We start from the raw sequence: 27,499 nt of genomic DNA on the forward strand, positions 1-27,499 counted from the left end.
AGAATGCAAACTTTGCATTTGGAAATTTCACCAGTTTGCAATAGAGCTGTGAGTACGTTCACAAGTGTCACCATGTGGCCTCATAAAAAAAAAAAATCACACAGCCAATATATTTTAGAAAAAGCAGTCGTGTCCTTATGACCTGATATTTCAGATAATGTCCAACTGTGATTTTCAATAGGGTTCATTGCTTTACTCTCTGATGCATCCAATGGATGAGCAGATGAAGCACTGTATCCAAAATACAGTAGGATGAACTGGTACAGCTCACAAGTGATAGCTACGGTAGACCTCCATCAAAAACAATGGAAACATACAGGAGTGATTCATGCAAAGATACAAAGCTGTTTGACAGCACAACTGGTTTGCACTAACTGTTCTATATTCATCCATTACCACACAACAATGCCAAGTGTAAGCTTCTGGTGTCCGTTTGTCACTTTGACTCAAGCAAACAAATCCCAACATCCAGGATGTTATAGGTTGTGTAAATTCAAGGTAGGTTAATCTGTGCTTACCTGTGGTGGCTCTGATGGTGGAGGTGAGAGTGGAGGCCATGGGGGGGATGCAGTCATCGTCCTGGGAGTAGCCGGCCTGGATGGCTCGCAGGTAGCTGTGACTGCGGGTGCGGAAGCAGCCGGGGAGGTCCAAGGCCTCCATGGCCTGGGATTCCACCTCACTGAACACCGACTCGCACACCGACTCAAACTGGCCATTTATTTCTGTTTCACTCACCTGCGAGATACAGAAGCCATCAGCCCGTTTTCAAGCTAATGGGAATATTTCTTTGTTATATATTAATTGCTTAGTTGTAAAACCTGACAGTGTTCTCTGTAAATTTGATTAAAACTCAATGAAATGGTGCAAAATGAAGCAGAGAAATCGATGACAAATGTTTTTATTTAATGTCACAAAACAGATTTTTTTGAATGATGCCTAGAGATGACTCCATCATTTCCACACTACTAGAAAAACAACAATAATGTGATGTGTGTGTGACATTGAATTGTTACACATGGTTGTTTACTGAGCAGAAAGCTGTGTGATGACTATCGTTTCATTCTCATTTGGCGAAATCAAGAATCAAAGATAAACATCTTGTTTTACTGAGGTTTGGAATTAGTGGGAGTTTAGTTGGGCTTTTAGGACTCTGAACAAATCAATACCGCTCTCATTTAAGGGAGATAAATATCTCAACAACCACAACTGGAGTTCTATAATTCGCACAGCCAAAGATTGTGCAATGATCTATCATGTAAATTGATAAATAAATGAAAAAAAATCATTTGTGGGTTTTGGAAACATATCTATGAAATATACTCAAACAACAGTATTATTTTCTATCTTTTATCGATTTTAAATGAAGAACTGTGGTGAAATTATCTGATTATATTTTTCTGGAGATTCCCTGGGGCCTCCTCTGGGCCCCTCTGCCCTCTGCGGCGGAAGAACCACTTCTCTTCCTTACATCGATTTGAGATGGAGTCGGGAATCGTTCCTAATTGAAAGGGTGTAGACTCACCTGGCTCACTTGGCTAACGCAGCTAGCCTGACTGAGGGTGCTGACAGCCCGCATGTAGCTCTGGTTCCTGGAGCGAAACTTGGGCGAGTTGTAGTTGGCTGAGGGATCCAGGGCAATGCCGGGGTGCATGTCCCTGGCGGCTTGCAGGTGGTAGCTCTGACTGAACGGAGAGAGAGGAAGAGTGGGGAGTGGGACGACAGTCATGGTGATTATTTCTTAAACAAGATATAATTGAACTTATTAGAAAGTATAGTTGGATGAGTGGCTGAGAGGTGCAACATGTTGACAAAAGCAATTAAGTGCTATTAAACTCAGCGGGCGTCCTCTGGGTAACCGGAACTCAAGAGGTAGACTTGGTTATGACATTGTGTCTTCCAACAGGGGTGCCTTCCTCTTTCTGCTCCTCTCCGCCGCCAGCGTCCTTAAAAAGATTTCTGCGGGGGCTGCAACATCTAATCAATGCTTGGAAATGAGAGAAATGCAAATCGGGAGCTAGTTAACGAGCAAGCACTTCAGAGAGCACTCCGGTGTCAGCCAGGTCAAATGAATGTGCTACCCCAGCATGCAGGGGCGGGAGAGATGCTCAGAGACCCGTGACTGGGTAGAAATCCGCTGGAGAGAAGATGAACGGAATGACACAGAGGGAGAAATGGGCTTTAAGTAAACTGAAGAATACTATGTGAGTCACGTTAGGACGACCAAAGTGAGATTCCCTCAGTCAGATCTGTTTGTGATGGCAGGCGGGGATGAGTAAGCAGTTTTCGTGGGGCTTTTTATAGAGATAAACGCTGGTGTTTGGCAGCGAGGAAAATGCCAGCGTGATTAAAAGTCCCTCAATCCATCTTGTCACGCTGTAGCGATGCTGTGCGTTATTTGCAAAGCAATATCAACCTTCTAAACACCCAAAGACGTCCTAGAGCAGAAATATCCAGAGATTAAGACTGAATTAAGGGGAGAAGCTGTAAATGGGAAGAAATCCTATTTTAAATGATGTGGTTAATCGCTCAAAACACACAATCTAACAGTGATGCTTTCATCGTTAAAATGAGCAAGTCATTAAATACCATGCTGCTGTAATGTGAAGCAGTGAAATCATATCTATAATGTGTTTGGAAGTGCCTTCTGCTTTGCTTCGTATGTGCAGATTGCCCCAGGTGACCTCTCACTGACTGGTCTTGAATGTTTTGCTCTGTGAGACGTCCGTATCGAGTGTGTCAGCAGGGCAGCGAGCCAGCTGGCGCCCACGTTCGAGTCTGACCACTGCAACATGGCAGCAACAGGGAGGTGAGGGGACGGGGGGGGAGAGCCTGTATTCACCTTAAGTCTGCAGCAAAATTGGTGATGTAGTTACGCATGTCACTGTTGATTCTATCCAGGCGGTAAGAGCTGCGGGTAGAGAAGAAAACAGAGTTACTGGGTCCCACAGTTCGGAGTCGGATGGATGTGATGTCACTGGGACCAGGTCCAATGGAGCAGGCTCTTGCACTGAATGCTTGCTTTGGGGGGGTTTTCACCAAAGTGCTGCAAACATTAGGGCGATACCATGTGACCGACAAAGGTGGGAGAATGTTGCGGTTGCATTCACAAAGCAGAAAGCATTGGCTGGTCGAGGCCGCATCCTCTGAATGAAGCACACGCACGCACGTATACACACAGGGAATGAGGAGTGAATTATAAGTAGGTGCACACATGCACATACACACTGCCCATCAGCACCAACCAAAAAATGATAACAAAGCACTTGATGATGAAAAAGCTGCGCACGGAAAACAGTGACAGGACATCACACACCACCCGTTGTTTCCCTGTGTGGCTAATTATATTTGGTTAATTGAGCCAAATGAGAGTTAAAACAAAAAAAACTACCTCACGTCCTTCCCCAAGCAATGAATTTAGTCGAGCTTTTAGCTGACAAGATAAGATATAAGTGCTGAGGCTTATTTAACCCACGGCTGAGGGAAGTGAGGCTGTTTTATCAATTCAAACCACAGCAAAATGTCTCTTATGTATATTGAAGCCTACAGGGGACAATATTAAAATGATAAAGTTAATTTGAAAGTAAATTCTACAAAAGCGTAAAATATTTGTTTAACATCCTCCGCTGTGGAAAATATACATTGCTCAGATGATTTAACGGCTTCACCTGTTGCACAAGAATCGTCTTGCAAAGTTACAAGTCTTTAAATAAAAATAACATTACCTGTTCTTGGAAGAAACAGAATGAAACTAAAACTAGACTAAATGGACTAAATACACCTAAAATGCACAACACAACAGAACAGCTGAAACAGGACAACCTTCAGGCTATTACATGAATGTAACTTTCAGTCAGCTATAGTTTTACTCTCAGGAGTAGGGAGTAACTTTCAGCAGTAATATTTTAAGTCCACCGTCCTCTTGATGCTCACTAAATAAAGTTGATGTTAGATGATAAGTTTTAGTTTCCTCTCAAACTAAATCCAGAAAAGGAACAGTATCTCAGTGACTCCAGAGTGACCCACTGCTATGAGGGGACCAAGCACCTGTAGCTGCAGTGATCCTGGGTGAGCAGGAGCGACGCCTCTATATTAGATTCTGTCCAAACAGACAGAGGTCTGAAATGCTAACTGGATTTATTGAGGTGACTCAGATGGTTACACCTGTAACCATGGTAACTGCACAGTAAGATGGTGACAGCTATTGACTCAAAATACCGTGAAGATGAAAATGAGATAAGCTAGACTAATGTGTCTTTATTTCACCCAAACTAAAACTTCTGTTCATCAAAAGAGGCTAGAATTTAAATGTACAAACTAACACTGATGATGTTTAACACCATGTTCTTCACCAAGGTCCATGTCTTTGTTAAACTGTTCACATCTGTTCTGGTTAGTTTTGATGTCACATTGTAATTAAGAATTTTTTTACATGTGTCGCCATCACCTATGTGGGCTGCGTCTACCTATACTGGACATTGATTTGTTTGTAGACAGCTGGTTGTCTTTGGAGAAAATGAATGAACCTGTACCTGAACCCCTTAATTCCATTACTACTGTAAAATCACTATGGTTTTACTATCAGCATCATCAACTTCAGGTACAGTACTTGACACTAGTTTGAATGTGCTTGATGAACGTCCTCATTGTTCAAACATTGGAGACGAAGACTAGAAGCAATCCTGAGAGTCGCTTTTTTTTCTTCTTCTATAGTTTAATGCTCTCTCAACCTCATGCTATTGGTCCAAAAGTCCAAACTGTCAGAATAAAGAGTTTTTGCACTGTAAACAAATCGTACCGTGGTTTAATTTGATCCGTACTTAGACCACACCTCTTTTGGTCTGAGGCACCCTTCACACTGGTTGTGTAGGTTTAGACTAAACAAGGTCGGAGTGAAAGTGCCCTAACAAGCTCTCTCTTACGAAAATACACAACTTTTTCTTTTCAAGCTACTGACTTTGTGTCAGTGCCGAAACAAATCAAGAGACATTTACAAACAGTTGCAAAGCTTTCTCATCAAAAAATGAAGTAAATTGACACAAACATTGACTTATTCACGGTGGTGGAATGAAAAGTGGAATAATAAAAACAGAAAATTAGCCTATCTATGCTGGACACGTCTCACACAGCCACAAATCAGTGGAATGGAATCCTGCTTTGACCTTGACGTGCGAGACAGAAATGCTCATACCCGGTGATGTTTGAATGAGTAATTATATTATGTCAAATCAATTATTATTGAACGCTTTGCCGGTGTTAACTTTGATTAATTATAGTGATTCAAGAAGCTAATCATGGATGGGAGGCAAACAAACATGAGTTATTTTAGAAACTGCCAGAAATGGGTGTGATTGAATTGCTTGTGGTGTTGAGACGCCGGGGCCACAGTCATTTAAAGAGACTGATGTCGATTCTCTCCTCTGGTTGTGTGTCAATGAGACCCAGTATCAAACATAACAGACGGTGCAGTGGCTCATCATGCTAATGGCTAATGGGGGAATCTGCCACATGTCATTCAGATACGCTCATCGTCAATAAATCTGTTAAACATGTTTAACAGGACCTTTAATAAAGCTGACTCATTTCTAACATCATCATATTGGTGGCAGTGGTCTGGAAATGGGGCACACATGAGTGGGTCCTTGAAACATTTCGTATCTTATGGGGTTCTTGGCTGGGAGGGGTTGGTGGGCGTAATTGATTATTAATTAAAACAGTCATCATCCAACTTTCTAGTGTGAAGGATCTTTGGGCTCAGCGGGCTCTGTGCCGTATTCCTTAATGGGGAGACGAACAAAGAGACAACCCTGTCAACCGCGACAACGTAAGAGCACCTGAAAGAGAGAAAGATGGAGGGGACACGACCTGACAGCCTGTTCTCACTTTAACGTGATTTGCTTCAGGGACCTGCCGCTGTCAAATTTGTGTTTGGCCCATCTCAATGCCCCAGCAAGACATCAAATTGCTACAAGTGCAGAGAAAACCCAACCTATGGCACGTCTGTCTTGAATCCAATCTAATTCCATCCCAAAAAGCCAGATGAACCATAATAGTACGAGAGCTCTCATGCCAAGTGTCACCTGCATCCGCAGAGGCTCTAAGGTGTGGACTAAAAACAGATCTAGATATGGACCATAGTGCTGTGGTGCCAAGAATAAAAACAGTAAATAGTCCAACTTCAAATGACGAGATAGTCGGGTATCTATCCATCTAATCTATCCATCCATTATCTATACCGCTGGGGGAGTTGGAGCCAGTCCCATCTGACTTTGGGCGAGAGGCGGTGTACACTCTGAACAGGTCACCAGCCTGTCAGAGGGCAAATATACAGAATAAACAACAACCTATGGTCAATTTAGTATCTATGATTAACCTTAAACCCAATCTGCATGTCTTTGGACTGAGGGAGGAGCAACTGGGTTTCAAACCAAGAACCTTCTTGCTTTGAGGTGACAATGATAACCACTGTACCACCGTGCTGCCTACTCTAATTCAATTCTATTCACTTTAATTTTATTTGTCTTGCAACAAATCACAACATACATTTTCTTAAGGCACTAAGGTCGAGACCTGACTAGTACTATGAACAATCTAATCTAATCTAATCATATACAAGACTGTGCAGGAATTCTGTATATTTCAAACATGAGTGTGTTCTTTCATATAAACTGATTTTTGGTGCGATTAAATCTATTCAGAGATTCACCTCTTGCTGCACTCACTTTTATCAAAAATAAATCTCTGTCTATTGAAGATACACTGATCTACAGCCTGACTGGTACATAGAGATTCTCATTCTAATATTTGAGTGTATAAACAAATCAACCAGACTGTATAAACACATGGACAAGAAACTCCCAAAAAGTGAAGCAAAGGCATCTTGATTGACCCCTGGTGGCTGGCTGCAGAATAAGTTATTAATCCTCCCTCTTCTACGTTAATGGATGGGGAATATTTTTTCCTGTAAATTTGGATTTCATTAGTTATTTGATGCTGTAATTATGGGTTTCAAAATCATGATTGAAAGCTGAGACTGACTCACGATTGGTCAAGTGCGTGAACCGGCTCCACCTCGCTCCCCCGGCTCCACCTCGCTCCCCCGGCTCCACCTCGCTCCCCCGGCTCCACCTTCCAATCGCTACTGCGCAGACTTTGGGGACAAATGTGCAAGATGGCAGCGGTCATTTCTATTTTGGCTTAATATTTTCATATTTTTGCTCCCTTTCCAGATAGTGGGAGGAAGCCGATCTAACACATACGTTTTACTCCATTAGCTAATAAACTGTCTAATATCGACCCGGCTGATTTATTGGCCCGGAGATGCAGCAAATCAATCTCAACTGGTCCCAATCAGAAAAAACAACAACCACTGGGTATCTCAGACGCACAAAAGCAGAGGAAGAGACCAAGTATGTCTCCATCTTAATCCAAGAGGAAAGACACCATATTATTGCCTTCTTAGAGTGGGTTCAGAGGAGTATCAGGACTCATCAGTAACGTCTCCCTTGGGGACACACAACAAGCCTTCTCCCCCTGACTCGATGATAATGCCACTGCTGTCAATAGGCTCAGAGTCAGGCCACACAGCCTGATCCACGCTAGTCTTTTCAGCAGACTCTCAGTAGAACCACTGAGAGAGCCATTATTCAGACGGGGCCTTGGAGTACAATAACTGCTACTGATAGCCCTTCCTGCTGCTGCATCCTCATAAATCATTCACTGTTTGCAGCTATTCACAATGAATTGTCACGGGGAGGCTTTGGAAGACGTCAAAGAAAAAAAGGAGCATACTTCACAGTGGCGGCCTCAGACGTTACATTATAATGAGAAAGAGCGACTACAATGGCCAAACGACTGCATCTTCTGTGACTGAATATCATTATCACGCCGCCTGATCTCAATCCATAACGTTCGATTTATCATTGTACAGTATATCCACTGAGATTACACTCGGTTCCCTGGATGTGGATCTCTGCTCTCTTCCATCCTGCAGACGCACGTCACCAGAGGTTGAAAGTAACAAATACTTTGTTAGAGTATATTTTTTTTGTTAGTTTACGTCCAAACATTTTACTTTTACTCCCCACAATTTAACACAAATATCTGTACTGTCTACTCCTTAGATTTTCACAGCAGGATCATTACTTTTGTTATATGCATTTCAGGAGATCATCCCTTTGGTTGTATTTTACATCATCGAGCGACGCCTTCCCAACATCGAGACGGAGAAACATAATAAAGACAATTCTTGGTTTGTCAGTGCATATCACACACAGCATAAAAGACTAGAAAGGGAGAAGAGGGGCAGTGCGTATGTCCGTGACAAGGACTAACAACATGCTGATAATGTCCACAACATCAACAACAAGCAGAGCATCAAAACATCCCTGGTCCTCGTATTAAAAATAAATCATTCAGCACATTGTACATATTTTCTCCCGGATTATTTTCATGCTCAAAAATCTTTTATTGCTATTTGTAGTATATTGTGTTTTATTTTATTTTAAATAAAAGTGGTTTCAGGGAAATTGTCTTCGAACTGCACTAATGTGACATGAGTCTCAGTTTGCTTTGCACAGAAGAAATGACCTTCAGAGGGGAAATTTATTTTAACTTTTATATTGTGACTACATTTCAGATCCCATATTTTTATACTTTCACTTGAGTAAATTTGAATCAGTAATTATACTCTTACTCGAGTCGCTTTTAACACAAGTATCTGTACTTCTACGAATGTGTGTACTTTTCCACCTCTACATGACACAATGCTCATCATTAATTCTGCTTGTATGTTTGCTTGCACCAATCTCTAAGCGAATCGAATGGTTGTTGCTCGCTGTGGTTTAGGGGCTTCCAAGTAGAAGAAAGTCTATATGTGAGAGGAGCAATTTCAAAATCTCTGCTGAAGTGCAGTGAGCATGGGGTCAGCTATGTGAGAGACGAGGATATGACAGCAAGAGTGAGGGAATCATCAGTGTTACTCAGCATGTGAATCACAGGTGCTTTCTATGTCTGCCTGTGACATACTAAAGATGTGTGTCTGTCACAGGTGGGCCGCTACACAGAGTTCAGACACAAGGTCGTATTTGCATAATATCTATAATTTATGTCCCATTATTCTCCTCTGGTTTTGTGTAGACCGGAAACAGAAGAGACAGAAAGAGCGGAGTGGCTTATTAGGGTCTATCTTCACGCAGCCTGTATTGCTCTGCATGGAAGAGACATCAAACAGGCTGCTCTCACATTGTGTTACTTTGTTGTTATATGGTCCATTTTCACAATTACATGCATTTTCTCAGCCATTTGTGATTGTGTAACCACAGTAGACAGTATTCCTCTATTCCTTTCTCCCTCTCTCTCAAGCCAAATATTGATTTAACCTTTCATCATATTTAATTTAAAGATAATTCTGATATCATATCTTGTATTGATAGAAAAATGTTTATACCACATTAACCGATTAACGATAGAAGAGGAAGTTGTCCAAATGTGTTTGATTATAGTGTCAGTGTGCACTGAGCTGTATAAGCTGTGCTGTATAAGCCGTTCTATCATGCCACTGGCAGGAGAGACTCCAGAGGATGGAAACACACACACTCTATTTACACCAATATTCTAATAAAAGAAGCATAAATTAAGCCGCATTTTTATTAATAGAGCTGGATGTATGTAAATATTACTGTAACTTGCAAGTCCTTCAATATTTGCATGACTACCTGGATAACCTTTATTTATTATCAAAACAACTGAGGTCACCGCAAAACACCTCTGCCACGAGTCCTCTGATTTAAAACAAGGAAAAGAAACAAATCATTTTCTCTTGTCTTTCTCTTTTTATTCTCTGTTGTATATTTTTTGTTTATTTTTATTTCTTGTCCTCTGATATCATCATCTGGAGCCGCGTTCACGTTTGTGCACACACACTGCCCACACTGCACACAAGCTCTCGCCCAAGGGTGCGCGGTATAGCAATGCTACCTCTAATGTAAATGATGCTGTTTCGAGTTGAGTTTGTATGTCTGGGCTTACGGACACCACAGGAGGAGTATTTTTACATTTGAAGAAGTTGTCCCCCCAGTTGGATTTAGCTGCAACACTGTTTACCCCCGAAACTCTAAAAGTGTTTTGTGGACTCAAACACTTTACCCACTCCATCGGCACAGTGGTGAGTAGATAATGAGTGAATTTTCTTTTTTGGTGAACTATCCCTTTAACTTATATTCAATGCCTTTTACAAATTTTATTTCTAAGATTGTACTTCTTATCTTTTTTTTTTCCATACTTCTGTTTCTTTTCCTTTGAGCACTTTGGCTCAAATCCTGTTGTTTTAATGTGCAATTGAAATAAATCTGACTTGATTATTGACTATTGACTATTGATTCTCACTGTTGTCATGTACAACAACTTCTATATATTGAGATACATTTTAGTCTTTGGTGTAGATTGCGGTGAAGAAGACTGATTTGAACTGTTAGGAAACAAAACAGGTGATTTAAACAGGGCCCACAACAAATTCTGAAACCATATTCCTCCTAAACTTTAGTTCAAACTATAAATTAGTTGATATCAGTTTGCTTTTTGTCGAACGGCTTTGATCAACACAAAAACAAGCTCTTGGTTGTTCATGCTCTGTAAAAACTTTAACCAAAACTACATGTGACAAGCACATAACGCGCTGATAAATTCACTCAAAATACACGGATGACAAATCAGAGCATAGAGAAGGTTTAAAAGAGGAGGTCTGGAATATATTTTCTTTTTCAAATCATCACATTATTAAAATCACTACCTCAGCTGTAATTACTGTTTTTTACATTCTGCTGCTAACAAAGAGGAAAAGTTCTCTTTGAATGGGGAGCGGATGTGAATTAGCTTTCTTCCGTTGCCACCTCGAAAAAATTACTCTGGAAAAGATGAAGCTGTCGGTGCACAATGCAATCATTTAAAAATACTTTAACAATACAATTTAAAAACCACAATAGGCAGTAAAATAAAACGACAAGCAACATCGAAATAGTTTCACTTGTGGATTCATAATTGAAAAATGAACATCTAACAGCTGCTGAACAAATGTATTCAGGTGGAGGAAATATTTTTAATTTTATTCCTGCATCTGTCATTCTTTTTGGAAATGAACTGGACAGGAAATGGATGAAGTAAAGATGGAGATAGGACGTGAGGTGCTACAGACGGTGAGGAAGGTAGATGATTATTAGAACATGCAACAGGAAAAGGAACAGGATAGATAAGGGAATCCTCCTCTGACCTATAACAGCTTTACACTAACCTCTGCAGTGCATCACAACTGTATCTTGTTCAGCTTTTATTACGTTCACGTATGAATATTAAGAAAGGTAGATCATTTTCATATTTATGTTGATGATAACACAACACAGTAAATCCCTCTTGGAGAAAAGCGGTTTCTTAATTCTCTCTCAGCTACAACATTACTGCAGGTGAGGCTTCATCACTCTTCTTCATTGATCCGACTCCACTGTTATCTAATTTCATTCTAATCTAATGGATTTGGTAATGCTGTAATCAAAGCAACTCCTCTCCCATCTCTCCATAACATAGTTTCTCGTGTTTATTTTCTCGTGACATCGTCTCCAGCTTGTCTCATCGTGTAATCCTCTTATGAGCATTTTCCTCCGCCGCCAAGCTAACAAAGACAAAAGCCCTGTATTTCCTCTGCGTTTAATAGGACACATCCCAGAAGAACGCGCTACAACACTTTCTTACAGTCGAAGACACTGATATGACTATCCATAAAGGGATTTTAATGAGAACAGAGTTCAGCTATCAAGTGTTTGACACTGCTGCAGCGATGGGCCCAGACAACAAGAGAACTGCCAACACTGCTGGAGGGAATGTAAATTAGCAAATAAATAACAAGCATGGTCTCGCTCAGAACAGCAACAGATATAAACTCTAGAAAGGTGCACCCTTGACAACTATAATACAGAAATAAGTATGTCTTAGAAGTCATGCAGGACATCCCAATGTACGGAGATAATTTCACCAAATCAAATCGTTAATACATTATTTTAATTTAAAAATAAAAAAAGTTGCATAAGAAGCAGACTATCTCATCCCTAAGGAAGAATCATTTACTTAAAACTTGCTTAAATGTAGAATTTGAAAGGGTTCGTATTTTGCACCACCTAGTGGTAGTATCAAAACTTAATGTGCTGAAACATCAATAAAAGTCTCCATGCGTCTCCACATCTTTTGCTTTTGACATCATTCGAAGACAGAGATTCCACAATAGAGATCACAAGGCGGAGCCGCAGTATTGAGGTCCCACTGATACACATGCTTGACCAATCCCGAGTCATTCTCAGCTGTCAATCATGCCGATTCACCCTGTTTTCAAATAGCTAATCATTTGGTCCATATCCCATCAACTAACATGGGTTCATGATTTATACTGCAGCCAGCCACCAGGTAGCGATCCAGATTATTTTGCTGTGTGCCAAGCTGCGATGTCGTCTATTTATATATATTTATATATATCATCTGTGGTTGAAACCAATAAATAAGCTGCACTATGTTTTTTATATAATATAAACAAATAAAACTGACTGAAATTATATAATCACCTAACTATCATATACATAACTGTTCGCTTCGCTGCATCTACACCAGAGCCGATGCAAATACACAAACAAGAACAGGCCAAAAATAACAGAAACCTAATAAAGAGCCAAACACTATGAACTATTGTGAAACCTTTAAGTAGAGTGTGTGGTACCTCTGAGAATCCAGCAGTTCCCTGGGTCTGATGATGGCCTTGACCAGGGCGTCTGGCCGCACCAACTTCTGAGGCGAAGTCTTGGGGCTGGAATCCGACTCGCCGCTCTCCTCATCCCCCATGGCTTTAACGTAGCTGCTGCTCCGCATCCGACGACAGGGGATCTCGTCATCCTTCCCGCCGCCAGGGTAACCCGCCCACTCATCCTGGGGCACCTGTGTGGAACAGCGAGGGACAAGGACACACATACTGGTTTCTACAGGTATATACACCATATGTGACAATATGATGAGGATGATATCTGAGTAGAAGTTGTGTATATACTTTTGATGGCATAGGGGAAGCATTTCTATATGAGATATAATTACTTCACAGAAAGTCTTATCTGTTTCCTTGGCTACAACAGGCTATTATTATAATTCAATATCAATACCAGCATTGGAAGTGCCTCTGATACTGCTGAAAACGCCAGATCGGGTATCAAGTATGCAAATCTATGTACTACGTATTTAAGTACATTAGTTTTTTTAATTTAGAGTATATTCGTTTCACCCCCAAAAAACTGCAATTTTCTTTTCTAGGAAATCACTTCCCATCCACTGAGCGACACAGGTGTTTGTTTCACGATGGGTAAACACACGTCAAACCCGTCACACAGCTTCCACAAAACCTGATATTCTGCTCAAATTAAATCTCAGGAAACAGGAGCTAACGTTGCTCAGCATGTGGCATCTATCCCGTGTGGAAACCTTCCGTCAAAACAAGCCAGGCTGCCTACATGCCGCAATTTTCTTCCATTCTTTAAAGCAGGTAATTGAGTCTACAGACGTTATCATCACCATTATCCCATTCAGAGTGAGAACTTGCACTTGCTGCCTGTCTATCTTCTCTGCATATGGAGTGAATATTTCACACTGAACAAGCAGCAACAAGGTTGGGATTAAAAAAAACAGAGCATCTGTACAGGCAATCTGGCTGCACAGTGTTAATGTAGGTTAACCACCCAGGTTGGTCTTAAATGCTTTCGTCAAACTATTAGATTCAATTTCAAGCAGATCACACACGCTCCATTATGGCACTTGCCACTCGACAACATGTTTCTGTTTTAGTCATGGTTGTGCTGTTTATTAAAATCCGGTGGGTTCACGTAATGAGCTGATGATGATTGTTCAAGCGTGTTATACACAATACACACACAGACAAACACAGAGACACACACACACACACACAACATTGCATTACATCATGCCTTAAGCTAAACCTAACCTTAAAACATATCTATACCTTAAAATGTAATGATTTACGTTATAGGGACTTGATTTTCCCTAACCATAAAAGCAAGTCTTAACCCTCAAACATCCCTTGGAAAGAGTGAGGACCGACCGAAATGTCCTCACTGCGTAAGGTCTATGCTAAAAATGGTCCTCACAAAGATAGAAGTACTCACAAACACACACGCACAAATACACACGAGCAAGGATCCTCTACAGACGTCCCCTACGTCTCCTTCTCTGTTTCCTCCCGTCCAGATTTACCTTGTTGAACTCTGTTGACCGTGTGCAATGGTCAGAAGCTTTAGTTGGACACTCATTTACATGGTCAATGGGCTGCACTCACAAAATATGACATTGTCAGTAATCATTAAACTCTATGTGGAAGTTGAAGGTTTCTCCAATGCTGTAGCCATCCGTCACTTTAACATTCTGGCAGCGGGGCCAGCCTCGGCACGGTGCCAGTCCACCCAGCCCTGGATTTCATTAAGTTAAATCTGACTCAGGTCCATATTTCGTTGACTTTAAAGCCATTCATGCTGTCAAGACAAGTTGTAAACCCCCCGTTCCCCACAATAACCATTAATTATTAAAACCCCAGCATAACTGTGTGATTATATGGATAAAACGGATTCTGTGTTTTTCTTTCGACACGTTCTTGTACCAGTAAATGAGTCAGTCATTATTCACAGGTTCACAGTGAACTGGTGGCAGTTGACTGGCTGTGGCATCCAAATGTCATTACTGCGTCAAACTCGTGACTCTAATTACTCTCTGAGACAAATGTCAGCTCATGGGAAAATCCCAACTGAAATGTCATGGTTATTCAATAGGTAAACTAAAATTACCACATTGTAGTTGAATGCCTCCTCCAACCAGTGCGGTTTCAGTCTACAACATTTTTTTTTTCACCATGACCTTCGACCGTTTGATAAATGAAGTCTAATCAGTTCATCTGATAGTCTAAGTGAACATTTGTGTCAAGGTTGAAAGGATCTTCTCATGGCGTCGTAAAGATAATTAAAAATAACACATTTACGAGGCATAAAAGGGTTTTGTGAGCTCACAGTGACATTGACTTTTGATCTCGTAATCAGGTAATTCATAAGTCGAAGTAAATTTTTTATGCTGGATGAGGTCACTATGACGTTGCCCTTCTTCTTTCGACCACCAAATTCCAATCACTTCCTCTTTGAGTCAAAGTGAACATTTGTACCAAATTTGAAGGTATTCCCTCAAGGTGTTCCTGGGATGATGCATTCACGAGAACAAAAACGTGTTTTGTTAGGTCCCAGTGACTTATACCTTTGACCACTAAATTCTAATCAGTTCATCCTTGACTCCAAGTAAAAGTTTGCACCAAATTCGAAGAAATTCTCTAAAGGCGTTCTTGAGATATCATGTTCACAAGAGTGGGACGGATGGACAACTTGAAAACATGATGCCTCCAGCCGCTGGCTATCGCCGGCGTGAAGGCAAAGAAAAGCTGCTGATCTTTTCAAACAGGAAATGTTTGAAACAGGAAATTAGTCCGACTTGTGACACTGATGAGTCATTCATTCATTAACAGCTCCAAAAGCATCTGCTAATTGTATTCATTCATTTCCACGTGACACTAATTCTACTGACCTCTGCCATTAGCACACGCCCACCCACAATTACTATGCTAACAAGTGTCACGTCAAATCAGAACGACTCGAATAATTGATCAGTTATGGCTTCATTACGACACTCTTTGTTAATTGCAGAGATCGAAGCAGCCTTTGACTCTCATGTTTCATGTATGATGAGAAGTTAGGATGGAGGGGGGGGGGCATGACTGATGGGGGATAACGGTCTGTCCTCTCAGTCTTTAAAGCTTAGGGGCAGATCTCAGTGAAAAGCTGAGGTGTTGGTCAATACGTATGTGGCACAAAAACACTTCTGTAGCAAAAATCATACTCGAACACACACTTTTGCAGAAAAAGACAAAGACGTTCACGTTTGAATTAAGCATAAACAAGCTCATTGTGTCGTCTTCTATCCAGAACATGCACAGACACGGATCCACTGATTCTTATCCCAACCGATGCAAACACACTTAAACACATCCTGATAAAAGTCATTCATCTCCCCTGCAAAGACAGGCTATGCAGCAGCTACCAAATGGAGTCGATGGGTTAATTAAGTCTTGGAGGGGTTTGGTATTTTTAGACGTCTAATTAATGAACGGAACGCCGGAGGACAGGCGCAAGCTGTGGTGAGGTTTGTTTAATTTGGATCTGTTGATAAACCAGATAGATTGCAGGGTGTCCCCCAGTGAAGATAAAAAAAAGTGAGATTGTATTGACTGTTGTGGAAACACACCATGGTGTCCCAGCATGCTTAGCAGTATGGACACTGTTCAACACGGGGTTTCACCGTCAATCAATCAGCCAATCAAATTTAACTGTGTAGCACCTTTCATGCAGGTTCGGGCAGTTAAAAGTGCTTCACACACAGATCAAGTGTAGAACATAATCCTGTGGAGCCAAAGAGTCTGGATCGCCCCCTGGTGGCTGACTGCAGTTTAGATCATAAACCTCCTCCATGTTGACAGATGGGACAAGGACCAAACTTAACAAGTCCAAGGACATGTTAAGTTTGGTTTTAATTAGATATTCGAGACTATTAAAATGGGGTGAAACAACATGATTGACAGCTGAGACCGACTTGTGATTGGTCGAGCGTATGTATCAGCGGGACCGCAGTACCACGGTTCCACAACAAAATCCCTACTGTGCAGACTCTGACTCCAAACGATGTTAAGATGTATGACGGCAGCACTCGTATCTTAGCTACTTTTGGTAAATTCTTGTATAATGGGAGGACGTGGAGAGACTCACTGTGCATCATACACTCTAAGACTGTAATAGAGTAAAGTAGAACCCTGAATAAAGATCTAAAACAGATCTTGAGCTAAAAATCCCTCTGAGGGAAGACATGGGGTTCAGAGGTTATAATGCACCCACAGGCTCACTGCCATAAAACCATTCTACGTTTTTTTCAGGGACGTTCTGATGGTTCTGACCTTTTAATAAACTAGATTCTGCTTAGTAAAGAACAGACATGACTTGGGGGGAATTATTTTTTTTCACATGGTATGATGAGAGTTTTCTTGTTGCAAACTGGGGTATTACCACAACCGGCATCTTGTTTACACAGCTACGTTAGGACTTCAACATTTAACCTCAAATAGCATTGTTGTTACCTTTACTTTCGGACTCTGCAAGAAGACGTGTGTGCTGTGTGTGTGTGTGTGTGTGTGTGTGTGTGTGTGTGTGTGTGTGTGTGTGTGTGTGTGTGTGTGTTTGTGTGTAGGCACCAGCTCATGCTCCTGCAGTGCAGCAGTGCATTTCATTGATTAACTCTGCAGCTCCATCTATACACAGCGCCTCTCCCTCTAAGAAACATAAGTCACTGCTATTAACTCAAGAAATAGAGTTGTATAGACAGAGAGGGAGAGAGATAGAGAGAAGCAGGATGGAAGGGATCTATTGCAGAAAGATGGAGAAGTGGCTGAGAGAGAGGGAAAGGGAGGGGGGAGAGTTTGAGAGCTCTTCAAGCTACAGTCATTGGTAATCCCAGCCAACAGGCTCCAGCCCCTCATTTCCATCCCACAATATTGCATGGATGAGCTGTGTATGACAGAACGGGTGCTGTTTTCCTTTTTTTTCTCTCTCTCTTTGCATCTCCTCTCTCTGCCTCACAGGGGAGGCTGAATACACATATTTTACCTGACGGCCAACTGACTGAACACACACGCCCACCACCCACCCTTCACCTCTCGTACACTCTCTTTCACGCATACACGCCCACACATGCAACATCTAGAAGACTGTATGGTCATCATGTTTTCCTGTTTGTGACACATTATTGTGACACTCAATTCTAGAAGGACAATAGAAGGTCAAGGTAAGAATCATGAACTTTAGGGTGTGAAAAATCGACATATCCTACTGTCATAATAAACATATACGATGTCTGAGGATCATTGAAATATCTAGTCTCAATTAGAATATAGCTCAGGCCACAGTTTTCCATCTAAACCGTCCAAGCCAGAGAGAAAACTCACCGCAGCCGAACCAAACCCAACAGGCATTCTGCTTTTTGTGTCGGGACCCAACCAAAGCCCGATGTTTTTCCAGATTACGGGCACTTGCAGTGTATTAAATCGAGCAGCTAGCCCAGCCGATGAGACAGAACTAAATATCGTTTCAAAATTGTTGTCCGAACTCGGCCCGACCTGTTGGGTACCGAGTCAGGTTCGGGTCAGGTATCCATATAGTCTCAATGTTCAAGAGTCTACAGCTATGATAGTGGCTCTGTGAGGCTCAGGCCCTGCAATGTTTTGAGCTAAATGCTAAATTTAGCAGATTAACAAGCTCCAAATGCTAACATGTTATTCTATTCCAACATTTGCTAATTAGCACTAAACAGAAAGTATAGCTGAGGCCGATCTTGACCACAAATATCATGGTGAAATTATAGGAAAAGTTAGCATCACTAAATCCATTAGGATTCATCCTCAGGCCACCATGAATATCTGTAAAATATGTAAATGTTGTTTATTCAACAGATCTTGAGATATTTCAGTGTGGACCAAAGTGGTGAATCAGGGAACTGGCTGACATAGTCATCACTAGATCCATGCCAATAACATGGGTAAAATGTTGAGTGCCTGAATTTTGGCATGTTTTCCTTATTCCTGTGGATAACTGGGTGAATTTAGATCTGATCTTTCCAGTGGTTCTACAATTTTTCTGACGCTGAACAATGATATTAAGAAATCCAATGCAGTAAAGATAGTTTCTTCACTTGCTCTACAGACGACTAAACACACCAAAGGTCTGTCTTACTCTCATTGTCACTACAACTTCACCGACATTTAAGATTATAAAAATATGAAAATGCAAACATACTCTTGGGATAATCTAAAGTTCAACTCAACTGGATACAGTAAAAGTACAATTTAACACATAAGCCTAAACAATAACCACACTTTCACTAATCCCTCCATTCCAAATAAGACTGAACTCTGTCCAACATTCATCACATATTTTATTGTTCAGTTAACTGAGTTGTTGAATTAATTGCTATTTCTACTCGCTGGGGACATGTTAAATTGTAGTCGCCCATTAACACAGAAATAGAGACAAAGACAAAGACAGAGAGGCAGTGAGAGTCGTGTCAGACATGCATTTATGTGACCCTAGTGAAATAGCAACAATCCATTTGCCAAAGTGGTTCTATAGAGTGAGGAGTTTTAAAGTACAGCTCTTGATTTACTGGTAAATCTTCATTTTACCCAAATGAAATTTGGGTGGTGACCAAGAACAGAGATTTTAGAATAAGTGGCCAGGGTAATGTTTCTTAACAAGGAGTTTGGGTAGATCTCCATATTCTCTTTCTCCGCTATGAGAAGAGCAAGCAGATTGGACGTGTCCAGCCACAGCCAGACCAGACCGACTGGAGGGAACAGATCTCCCAGAAGGCTTGGCAACACATGGAGTTCTCCCATGAAGTAGCAGGATGAAAAACACAGAGGAAAAGGACGTGGTAGCCAAAGTCCAAATTGATGCAGTAAAATATTCCTGTGCTAACTCATGATATTTCCCATTTCTCTTTTATTAAACTTTGCTTATAACAGGACAGACAGAGACAGTTGGCTGTCATGGGTGGTACATCACTGGCTGACCATTGGCAGTGTAATATTCATAACAATTCACCTCCCACTGCCTTGAGGGCTATCCTTGTCAAGCTCAGCAGGCAAATGGCTGACAGTGGAGGGTTGTCAGCTCATCATTATAAAAGCTTGGCCCTGTGCTCCGCTCGGCCTGTCTCCCTTCAGCTGGCATCAACTCTGCATCATCTTATTTTGCACCTTTAACACCTCCACAACACACAGCTCACACATTCACAGAGTTCTTTCATTGCCAATGTTTCCTATCTGCACAACCCAATTATCTGTTGACTTAATACAGTTTACATATTCAGAACAAATCCTCTTGTGTGAACTTCCTTTATATAACAATCCCTGAGAGCTGTGACAATCCACATGTGCTTGCTACATCCAAGGCGGGTCAAAAATGATTGCTTAGTACATTTTCATCAGTGTAAAGGATGTGACTCTTTATCTATATCTTGCTACTCTAATTCATGTCTGACCATTAAGGGGCAGGACATTTAAAAAAAAAAAAAACAGTTGATGGCAAATGTGCTTTTACAGCCTGCAGACAAGGAAGATTTGCATTAATTGGGACACATTTTGGTGGCTCAAAACATCTGGATAAATGTTTCTAATTTGACCAATCACATTTGAGCAGGCTCTGGTTGCCTGCAGGTAAACAGTCTGTGTGAAGAGCAAAAGAGGCAGAACACACTGACCGAAATGCATCGGCTTTTTAACTTTTTATTTTATCTGCATTCATATAGAGATAGCTGTTAATAGAGATTATCCAAAAAGTATCATTGTTTGTGACTTGTGTGATAAAAGAAACTAGTCAGACTGTAAACAGTGTACAGCGAACGGTAGACTCATAAGTCTTGGCCCAGATATCCGCTGTATACACGGGAAGCCCCCAGAGGCTAATGCCTCATCAGACGATAGCCGATATGTTGGGATATTGTTCCAATACTCACTCTTCAGTTAGCTAACTACTAGCTACTTATATAAGCACATATGATACACAGAGGAGAAGATATTAAAAGAAAGAAATTCATAGAATAAATGAACGTGAATGTAATAATGTATATAAAGTATTCTTCTATTCAATACCTCCACATTCTCTTAACACAGGACACAAAATGATGTCAGGTTCAAAAATCTAAACTTCCACCAATTAAACACAGAGTTTCATGAAAGTAAATCAAAAGTCAAACATATATCCACAGACAACAAAAAACTCTTTCAAAAGGTCCATAACTGTCTCTTCAAAAATGTGGGGGAAAAGGGAGGATTCATGACAGATGATGAACTACAAGGTCAAATTTATAGTTCGCACCAAATGACTATAACTCCCTATGTTAAGAGTCATATACAGAACAAATCTAAGCAAGAAAATGCTGATAAAGCAGCAAATATTGGTATTAAACCCCCAAGGAATTGTTTGCTATTATCATTGATTTGTCTTTGAGAAGCAGTAACAAAAATGTGCCGAACCGTGGACTTTTAATTGCTACTTAAATTGGCCTGACAATGTCCTTGTAGAATGAAATGAAACTTGAGGATTTAGATAACAACAGGTCAATAACAAAACAGAAGTATGAGCAGATGCTTGCCGACACGGTGGTAACCATGGAGCCACCCTGTCGCCTCGGGGCAACAGACGAGTAACATTTATCTACAAGCTGCTGTCTGATCCTGGGACAAAATCGTACAAAATCTTAGGTAATGGTTCATGGCCTGATAGCTATCTGGAAACCCCTTCATGAAAAAGTTAGGGAACCCCTGTGTGGGCGTGTGTATGTGCGGAGGTTACAGTAGCTTTCCGTCACAGTGCCAGTTTGGTTTCTGCTGCTTTGCACTTCACTTTTGTGTTTTAATCATCAGCCTTTCTGCTTCTCAAGCTCCACCTTTGGCAAGCCATCATGGCAATTAATTGGCTTATTAAATCCCTCCGCAATGCCCCATCAGCAAAACTATCATAGGCTAATCCTCCCTTTGTAGCATGGTTACTGGGCGCTAGGAGAGAACAGAGTAGAGTTTGCTGGAGCAGCTGACTTATTAAACAGGTCTGAGAGCTGTCAGTAGGGCTAAGTTATTGTGCTGGGAAGTTACTGGTTTGGGCATAAGGAAGGTGGCACAGATAGCAACTCTAACGTCAGTCCAGGTGTACATCAGTGTGTGAAAGAACAACAGAGAGATGGCGGACACACGTTCAAATTCCAACCACTAACATCTGGCTTTTGTCTGTTATCGGAATGGATACAATCGGCATTCACTCCCGGGTCAAATGACTTATGGTTTTTAACTGCCCCGGCTCTGATAGACTGTGATGAAAAACATGACATGCAGGTGAACGCACTTGCACCTTTTACAGCGCAAAGTTATGACACGCATTGAACTTTCAGCCATTGGCGCATAAATGGCCATGGACTTTTGTGTACTTTTTGTTTACATCTTGGGAGCAACGTGCAAACAGCGATTCTTTCTCTTTGTATCATGCAAGATGAAACACAATGTTCCGTCGCCGCTGAAGAGGAGCTGAAGTAAAAGCTATGAAAGTATAACCACCGTAACATTGTCACTGGTCTCTATAGTGATTTCAGTTGTGTGTCGTGTTTTCCACTTCAGAAGTGCAAACCCCTACACTGGCAATGGTAAAGGCGTCAAATCGCTACCTGCTAACTTTGGTGTAAAAGACATATAACATTGCATGTTTGTTATCCACAATCATCTCCTTTAATTAAAATCAAGTTCATGATCATACTCATAAAGGAATAGCAAAAGGTGCGTGTGTGTTTGTGTGTGTCTTCAGGAGAGCTAATTGTGGCCAATTTCAGAGAAAGAGCAGCCAAAATGAATCTATCTCTGTCTCCCCCAATGTCCAGTTAATCAATCTCTCATACGTACACACGCACCATAACCCACTTCTCACACAAAGAGTGTCACACACACCTGCTGGAAGCTCAAGCATTAACATACAGACACCGAACATCTGTCTGTTTGTGTTCTCATACATCTACGACACTTCAGAAAGTTGTTTTCCTTCCCTTTGTCATCAACCAAGGACGCAAACAAGGTGACTAGCACGTCATCAAACCATCTGGTGAATGATAAAAAGAAAAAAAGAAAAAAAACACCCCATCTCACACATTCATACATGGACACACATTCAGTATAGTCCAGTGCAGACAGTTGTGGGATAAATCCTAATCAGCTGCAGCAGGAAGTGAAAAACTTCTCAATGTGACCCCTCGGAGTGAGCACCATTCCTGACTATTGGCTCTATCTCTCTGCCTGACTGCTCCTGCTGATGAGCAACAACATTAGCCGTGGGGGAGCAAAAATAGCCATCCTTTTTTCGGCGTTTCTCTCCCCTCTCTCTGCTTCCTGGAGGATCTCAGTGCATGCACAGAGGAACGGGCCTCAGATGTATGCATCTCGAACTTTCCCCCGCCCCTCTCCTCTTCGATACATCTTCCCCGCTCTCTCCGAAAAGGGCATTGATTCTCCTCCGGGGAGCGAAGACGTGTCACCCTGCATGGATTGGATTGATAACGGCCGGCTAAATATAGCCCTGCGGCAGGAAGCAGGAGCGGGGGATATTTTTAGAAGTGTTTATAGTGCAATGACTTGGACACTACCTCAGCTGAATGACCAAATGGAAGAAAGGAAAGGGTGGAGGGGTGGCACCATACACTGTGGCTGTCTCATTGGGAGACACTCAGAGGGATTGTAAAAAATGTGCCTGTCGGGTTGGAAACGACCATCAGTTATGTTTAATAGCACACACGTCTAAAATTAGCCACCTGATATATATTTGGCCGACATAAACTTTGCTCACTTTAGCTCCATTGGCTGATTTGATTGGCTTTCTGATTACAACAGCCTCTAATCCATACAACACACTCTCTGCTTAGAGTACCCCTTTCCCAATGTGCTGAAGTGCTCACTTTATTTTGGCCACAGGCGGTACGAACATGATGCTATCACATACCACATTGTTGTTTACTGAGCAGCCTTGTTCCAAAGTCAATTACTTTCGCTGCTTGGATTTGCAATTTTCGATTTTCGGGCATGCTTTCTTTCCTTTTTCCACACAGTCTACCCTTCAGCTTGCATATAAAAAACCTGTGAAACACTTCTGTGAAAAGCGCTGACTCATTTTGAATTGATCCCCGCGGTGTTACGGGAGGGGGTCTCATGCAGAGCCTGATGATAGGGCCTGAGCTAAATGCTAATCTTTTTTTTTCCAGAGTTAAAACCTATGTAAAATCGAAGCAGACAACGTGGTAAAAAAATCTTCATTGATCTCTTCATCTTCTATCCTCACACTGCTGACTCATCCCTTCGAATGCAGACCATTCACTGTATGGAGTTAATTGATTCGTCCTGCTGTGAAAGTTCTCTCTGCTGCGAGCGACTGGCTGAGCCACAGGACAGGTTGACATTGTCATATACAGAGACAAACAAAACAATTTCAGATCAATCAGTTGTTCAGCTGTGATAAGCAGCTAATCTTCCTTGATCGACGACACCTATAGAAAAAGACCGGTTTGTGTTGTACAATCAACGGCTTATGTTCGGGGGAATAACGTTAACGAGGACATTGTACTTTTATGTTGGACCCTTAATCACTGTAGGGACTGGGAGATCATTTCTTTTTAACATCCCTTTAACTGCATGTCGTTATTAAAACTAGGATTTGCAATCGTGGAATAGCTAGCAAGAGCAGGTTACACAAATATGTCCCCTCAGCCCTCTTCTCAAAGCCACACCCCAAAAACACATGAATGCTTACAGTCTGACAAACGCTAGAGGAAGACTTTTCCGTGACTCGCTCGCTAATTTCTGGCTATCGTCTCTGGGTCAGCGGTTTATGTCTCTCCGGCTAGTGAAGACTCCCGTCATGTGCCGTGATAGCAAGGCAGGGAGAGCGCAGCCAGGCGGGTCGGTTAGTGACAGACAGGTACGCGAGTGAATGAAATGAGTGGTCATGTTTATCACAGTCCTATGAGGGCCATAGACTTTTTTTTTTCCCCAGACAACTTTATATATAGGTTGGCTATTTAGACGTGAAGAGGATTTCAACAAATACAATAAAACATGTTTGAGAAATAACCTTTAAATAACCATCTTCTGCTCTCAACACATCCTCCAATTTAAATAAACTAAATTGTTTTGCAGCCTGTGAATTCCCCCAATCAAGTGGCATCAAGAGTAATGTGCATGCAATTTTTGTTAATCAGTGAAATTAGAAGCTGTGGTGTTTCACTGGAAAATGTGCATACTGATGGCATAGTCAGCCAAACTCACCTGTAGATAGTGACAGGGCCTGAGGTTGGGCTTGAGGTCAATTGGTGTCATGGGCTTCTCCAGGTTGAGTGAGGACTTCCTGTAGGCCTCCTTGGCCTGGCTGACCGTTAGTGTTGACCAGGAGCTCCTCTTCATGAACTTGCCCTCTGGTGCCATGCTTATGCTCTCGCAGGCCGAGCACTTGACGTCGTTGTTGCTCTTGGAGGTTTTTAGCGACAGGTCTCCTGCCAGGTGGCTGTGCATGGAGTCAGGGTAACAGTGGCTGATGTGCTCAACGGGATGTCGCGACATGAGGCTCGGCGTCCTGTATGTGCTGTCGCTATCCAGGTTGTCGTCCGAGCTCCACCATCCTCCAGAGCGTTGCTTGCCACCACCATCAGATTTACGGTCTTTGCTCTTGCTGCGTTTGCTGTGTTTGTGGTGGCCCTGGTGGTGGTTATGGTGGTGGTGTGAGCCTTCCCGGTGCGAGTCGCTTTTGGTGCCATTCATCTTGGAGGATCCTTCTAGAGAGTGCGACTTTGTGAAAAGCTTCTGTACTGAGTGAACTAAGTGGCGTATTCTCCCAGGACTTTCATTGCGCTGCTCTGTGGTCGTGGTTGTGGTGGAGGTGCGTTGGTATTGCAATGTGTGGAAGCCATCCCGGTGCAGCGGCATCTGCTTTTCAAATTGGTCCATGAGGTTTGGTGGGATTCGGTTCATCTTGCCGCTGCCGCCGTGTGAGGAGGAGCCACAGTCATCTCGGGAGTCCCTGCCACCAGACGTGTTTCCACCGTTGTCCCGTGAAGCACTGCCGTAGTGCATGCGGGGGAAAGTGCTACTAGAGATGGAGTGGTCGGTGGCTGACATGGACACAGGCATCACCATGCACTCAGAGTGGATGGAGCTTCGCGGGGAGCAGCGGTGGTGACCATCAAGGGGGCAGCTCTCAGTGGGGCTAAGGAGGTAGGAGGGTGACCTTGAGTCGCCATGATAAAGGTGGTGGTCCAGGGCATGGTCGCACTCGGCCAGGCCACAGGTGTGAGCTGAGATGGGAGAGGTGAGCTGCAGCTGGGCAGGGCGGCCACCAGAGAGACCCTTCATGTTCCTGGGTGGAGGGGAGTAGCTGTCCTCATCGAAGTACTGCGAGGGCGACCATGAATACTGCTGGTCTGAAAGCAAGAGAGCGAGAGAGAATATGAATCTCTCAGAAGGTAAAAAAAAGACATTTTCGCAGAAATGCATTTAACACATAATGATAAGCACGAAAAAAGCCTAGTACCAAATCATGTCTTCTTCAAACAGGCTGGTTATTAGACGCTGTTCACACGCATCCACCTTGACTACAAAGGACACAAAAAAACTCCAAATGTGGCACATCTGAAATGCGGAAGTGAAATCAACGGATTGCACAGACAAAATCTCAGCCCTTCCATTTTTTTCACGCTCTGTTCAGGACGGCCCACTGGTGTAGAGACAGGGAAACAAGAGAGAAGGACAGGCGACAGGTAGGAGCCTGCATTGCCATTTATCCAATGCAAAGTGAAGTAATAGCCTATCACTTTGTGCCGCTGGTGTCATCCATCAAAGCCCTGAGGAGAGCGCTTGTGAGCCGTATGGCCGGATAAGCGTCCTTGGGAGGCGATCACAGAATGCACCCTCCCTCCTTCTCTTAGCGTTGGCCATGTAGTCTTAGATTAACACCCAGTTCTGTGTGATTGGTCACCAAGGGCAGACGTCTCCGCACGCCATACAATTGTATTCAACTTAATCAGAGGAAACGATTACTTTATCTTCACCGCCACCTGCCCTCACTGTAATTACACTGTCTGGCCTTTAAATAGGGTTTGGATTATTGGGGTAACATTTTCAAGGGTTACACAAGTGCTAGGTTATTAATGACACCATGAATATGATACTTGATCTTTTGCCTTAACATGGCGTTATTTTGGAAACAATAAAGTTCAGCTGATCCCAGTGTAGGATAGATGCTAGTCTGAGGGTCTCCAGTGGTGTTTTATTTTTGATTTATGAGGTTTGAGCTAGCTAATGACTCTTAATTAAATTATGCTAATTAAACGTTCAATCTTATTAATTAGGAGCACAAGTTTAATGTATTTTATAAAACCATACTCATTTTGTCTCTCACTTTATTTTACTCATTACCTGCTCCTAGATTAAAAGCTAAAAAAAAAGCTTCTCCATATTACAAACTCATCTCCACCCCATCTTGTGAAACAGAAAACAAAACACCAAAGCAAGAAAAAAAAAAACAGAAGACAAACAAAGAATAACCATATCCATCTCACTTGCCTGCCAATGATACGCCTCATAAGCCGCATGCACTTTCACTCTCATTGTAACCCCATGAAACGAAGGGGAGACTTTACGAGCCACCGGGGTTAGCGATAGACGGAGAGGAGATGTAGGCCAAGCTCTTTTCAAATATATCTATGTAGTAAGATGTCAATAAACTCTCTAAATATTATCATCAACTTCATT

The 27,499-nt window shown here is 42.1% G+C and overlaps 1 protein-coding gene across 1 annotated transcript in view; it reads right to left on the minus strand.

Annotated features, from left to right (window-relative positions):
- Nucleotides 1-26,148, minus strand: part of dlgap2a (discs, large (Drosophila) homolog-associated protein 2a) — a 61,020-nt gene extending 34,872 nt beyond the window's left edge. The window contains exons 1-5 of the mRNA XM_047341816.1: nucleotides 25,022-26,148; nucleotides 12,752-12,966; nucleotides 2,840-2,908; nucleotides 1,523-1,682; nucleotides 519-735 (exon numbers count right to left, since the gene is read on the minus strand). Of these exons, the coding sequence (XP_047197772.1) occupies nucleotides 519-735; nucleotides 1,523-1,682; nucleotides 2,840-2,908; nucleotides 12,752-12,966; nucleotides 25,022-26,101 (1,741 nt within the window). The 5' untranslated portion in view covers nucleotides 26,102-26,148. The remainder of the gene's footprint in view (nucleotides 1-518; nucleotides 736-1,522; nucleotides 1,683-2,839; nucleotides 2,909-12,751; nucleotides 12,967-25,021) is intronic.
- Between the last annotated feature and the right edge of the window lie 1,351 nt (nucleotides 26,149-27,499).

This window comes from Hippoglossus stenolepis, chromosome 10, assembly GCF_022539355.2.
Source record: "Hippoglossus stenolepis isolate QCI-W04-F060 chromosome 10, HSTE1.2, whole genome shotgun sequence".
NCBI lineage: Eukaryota > Metazoa > Chordata > Actinopteri > Pleuronectiformes > Pleuronectidae > Hippoglossus > Hippoglossus stenolepis.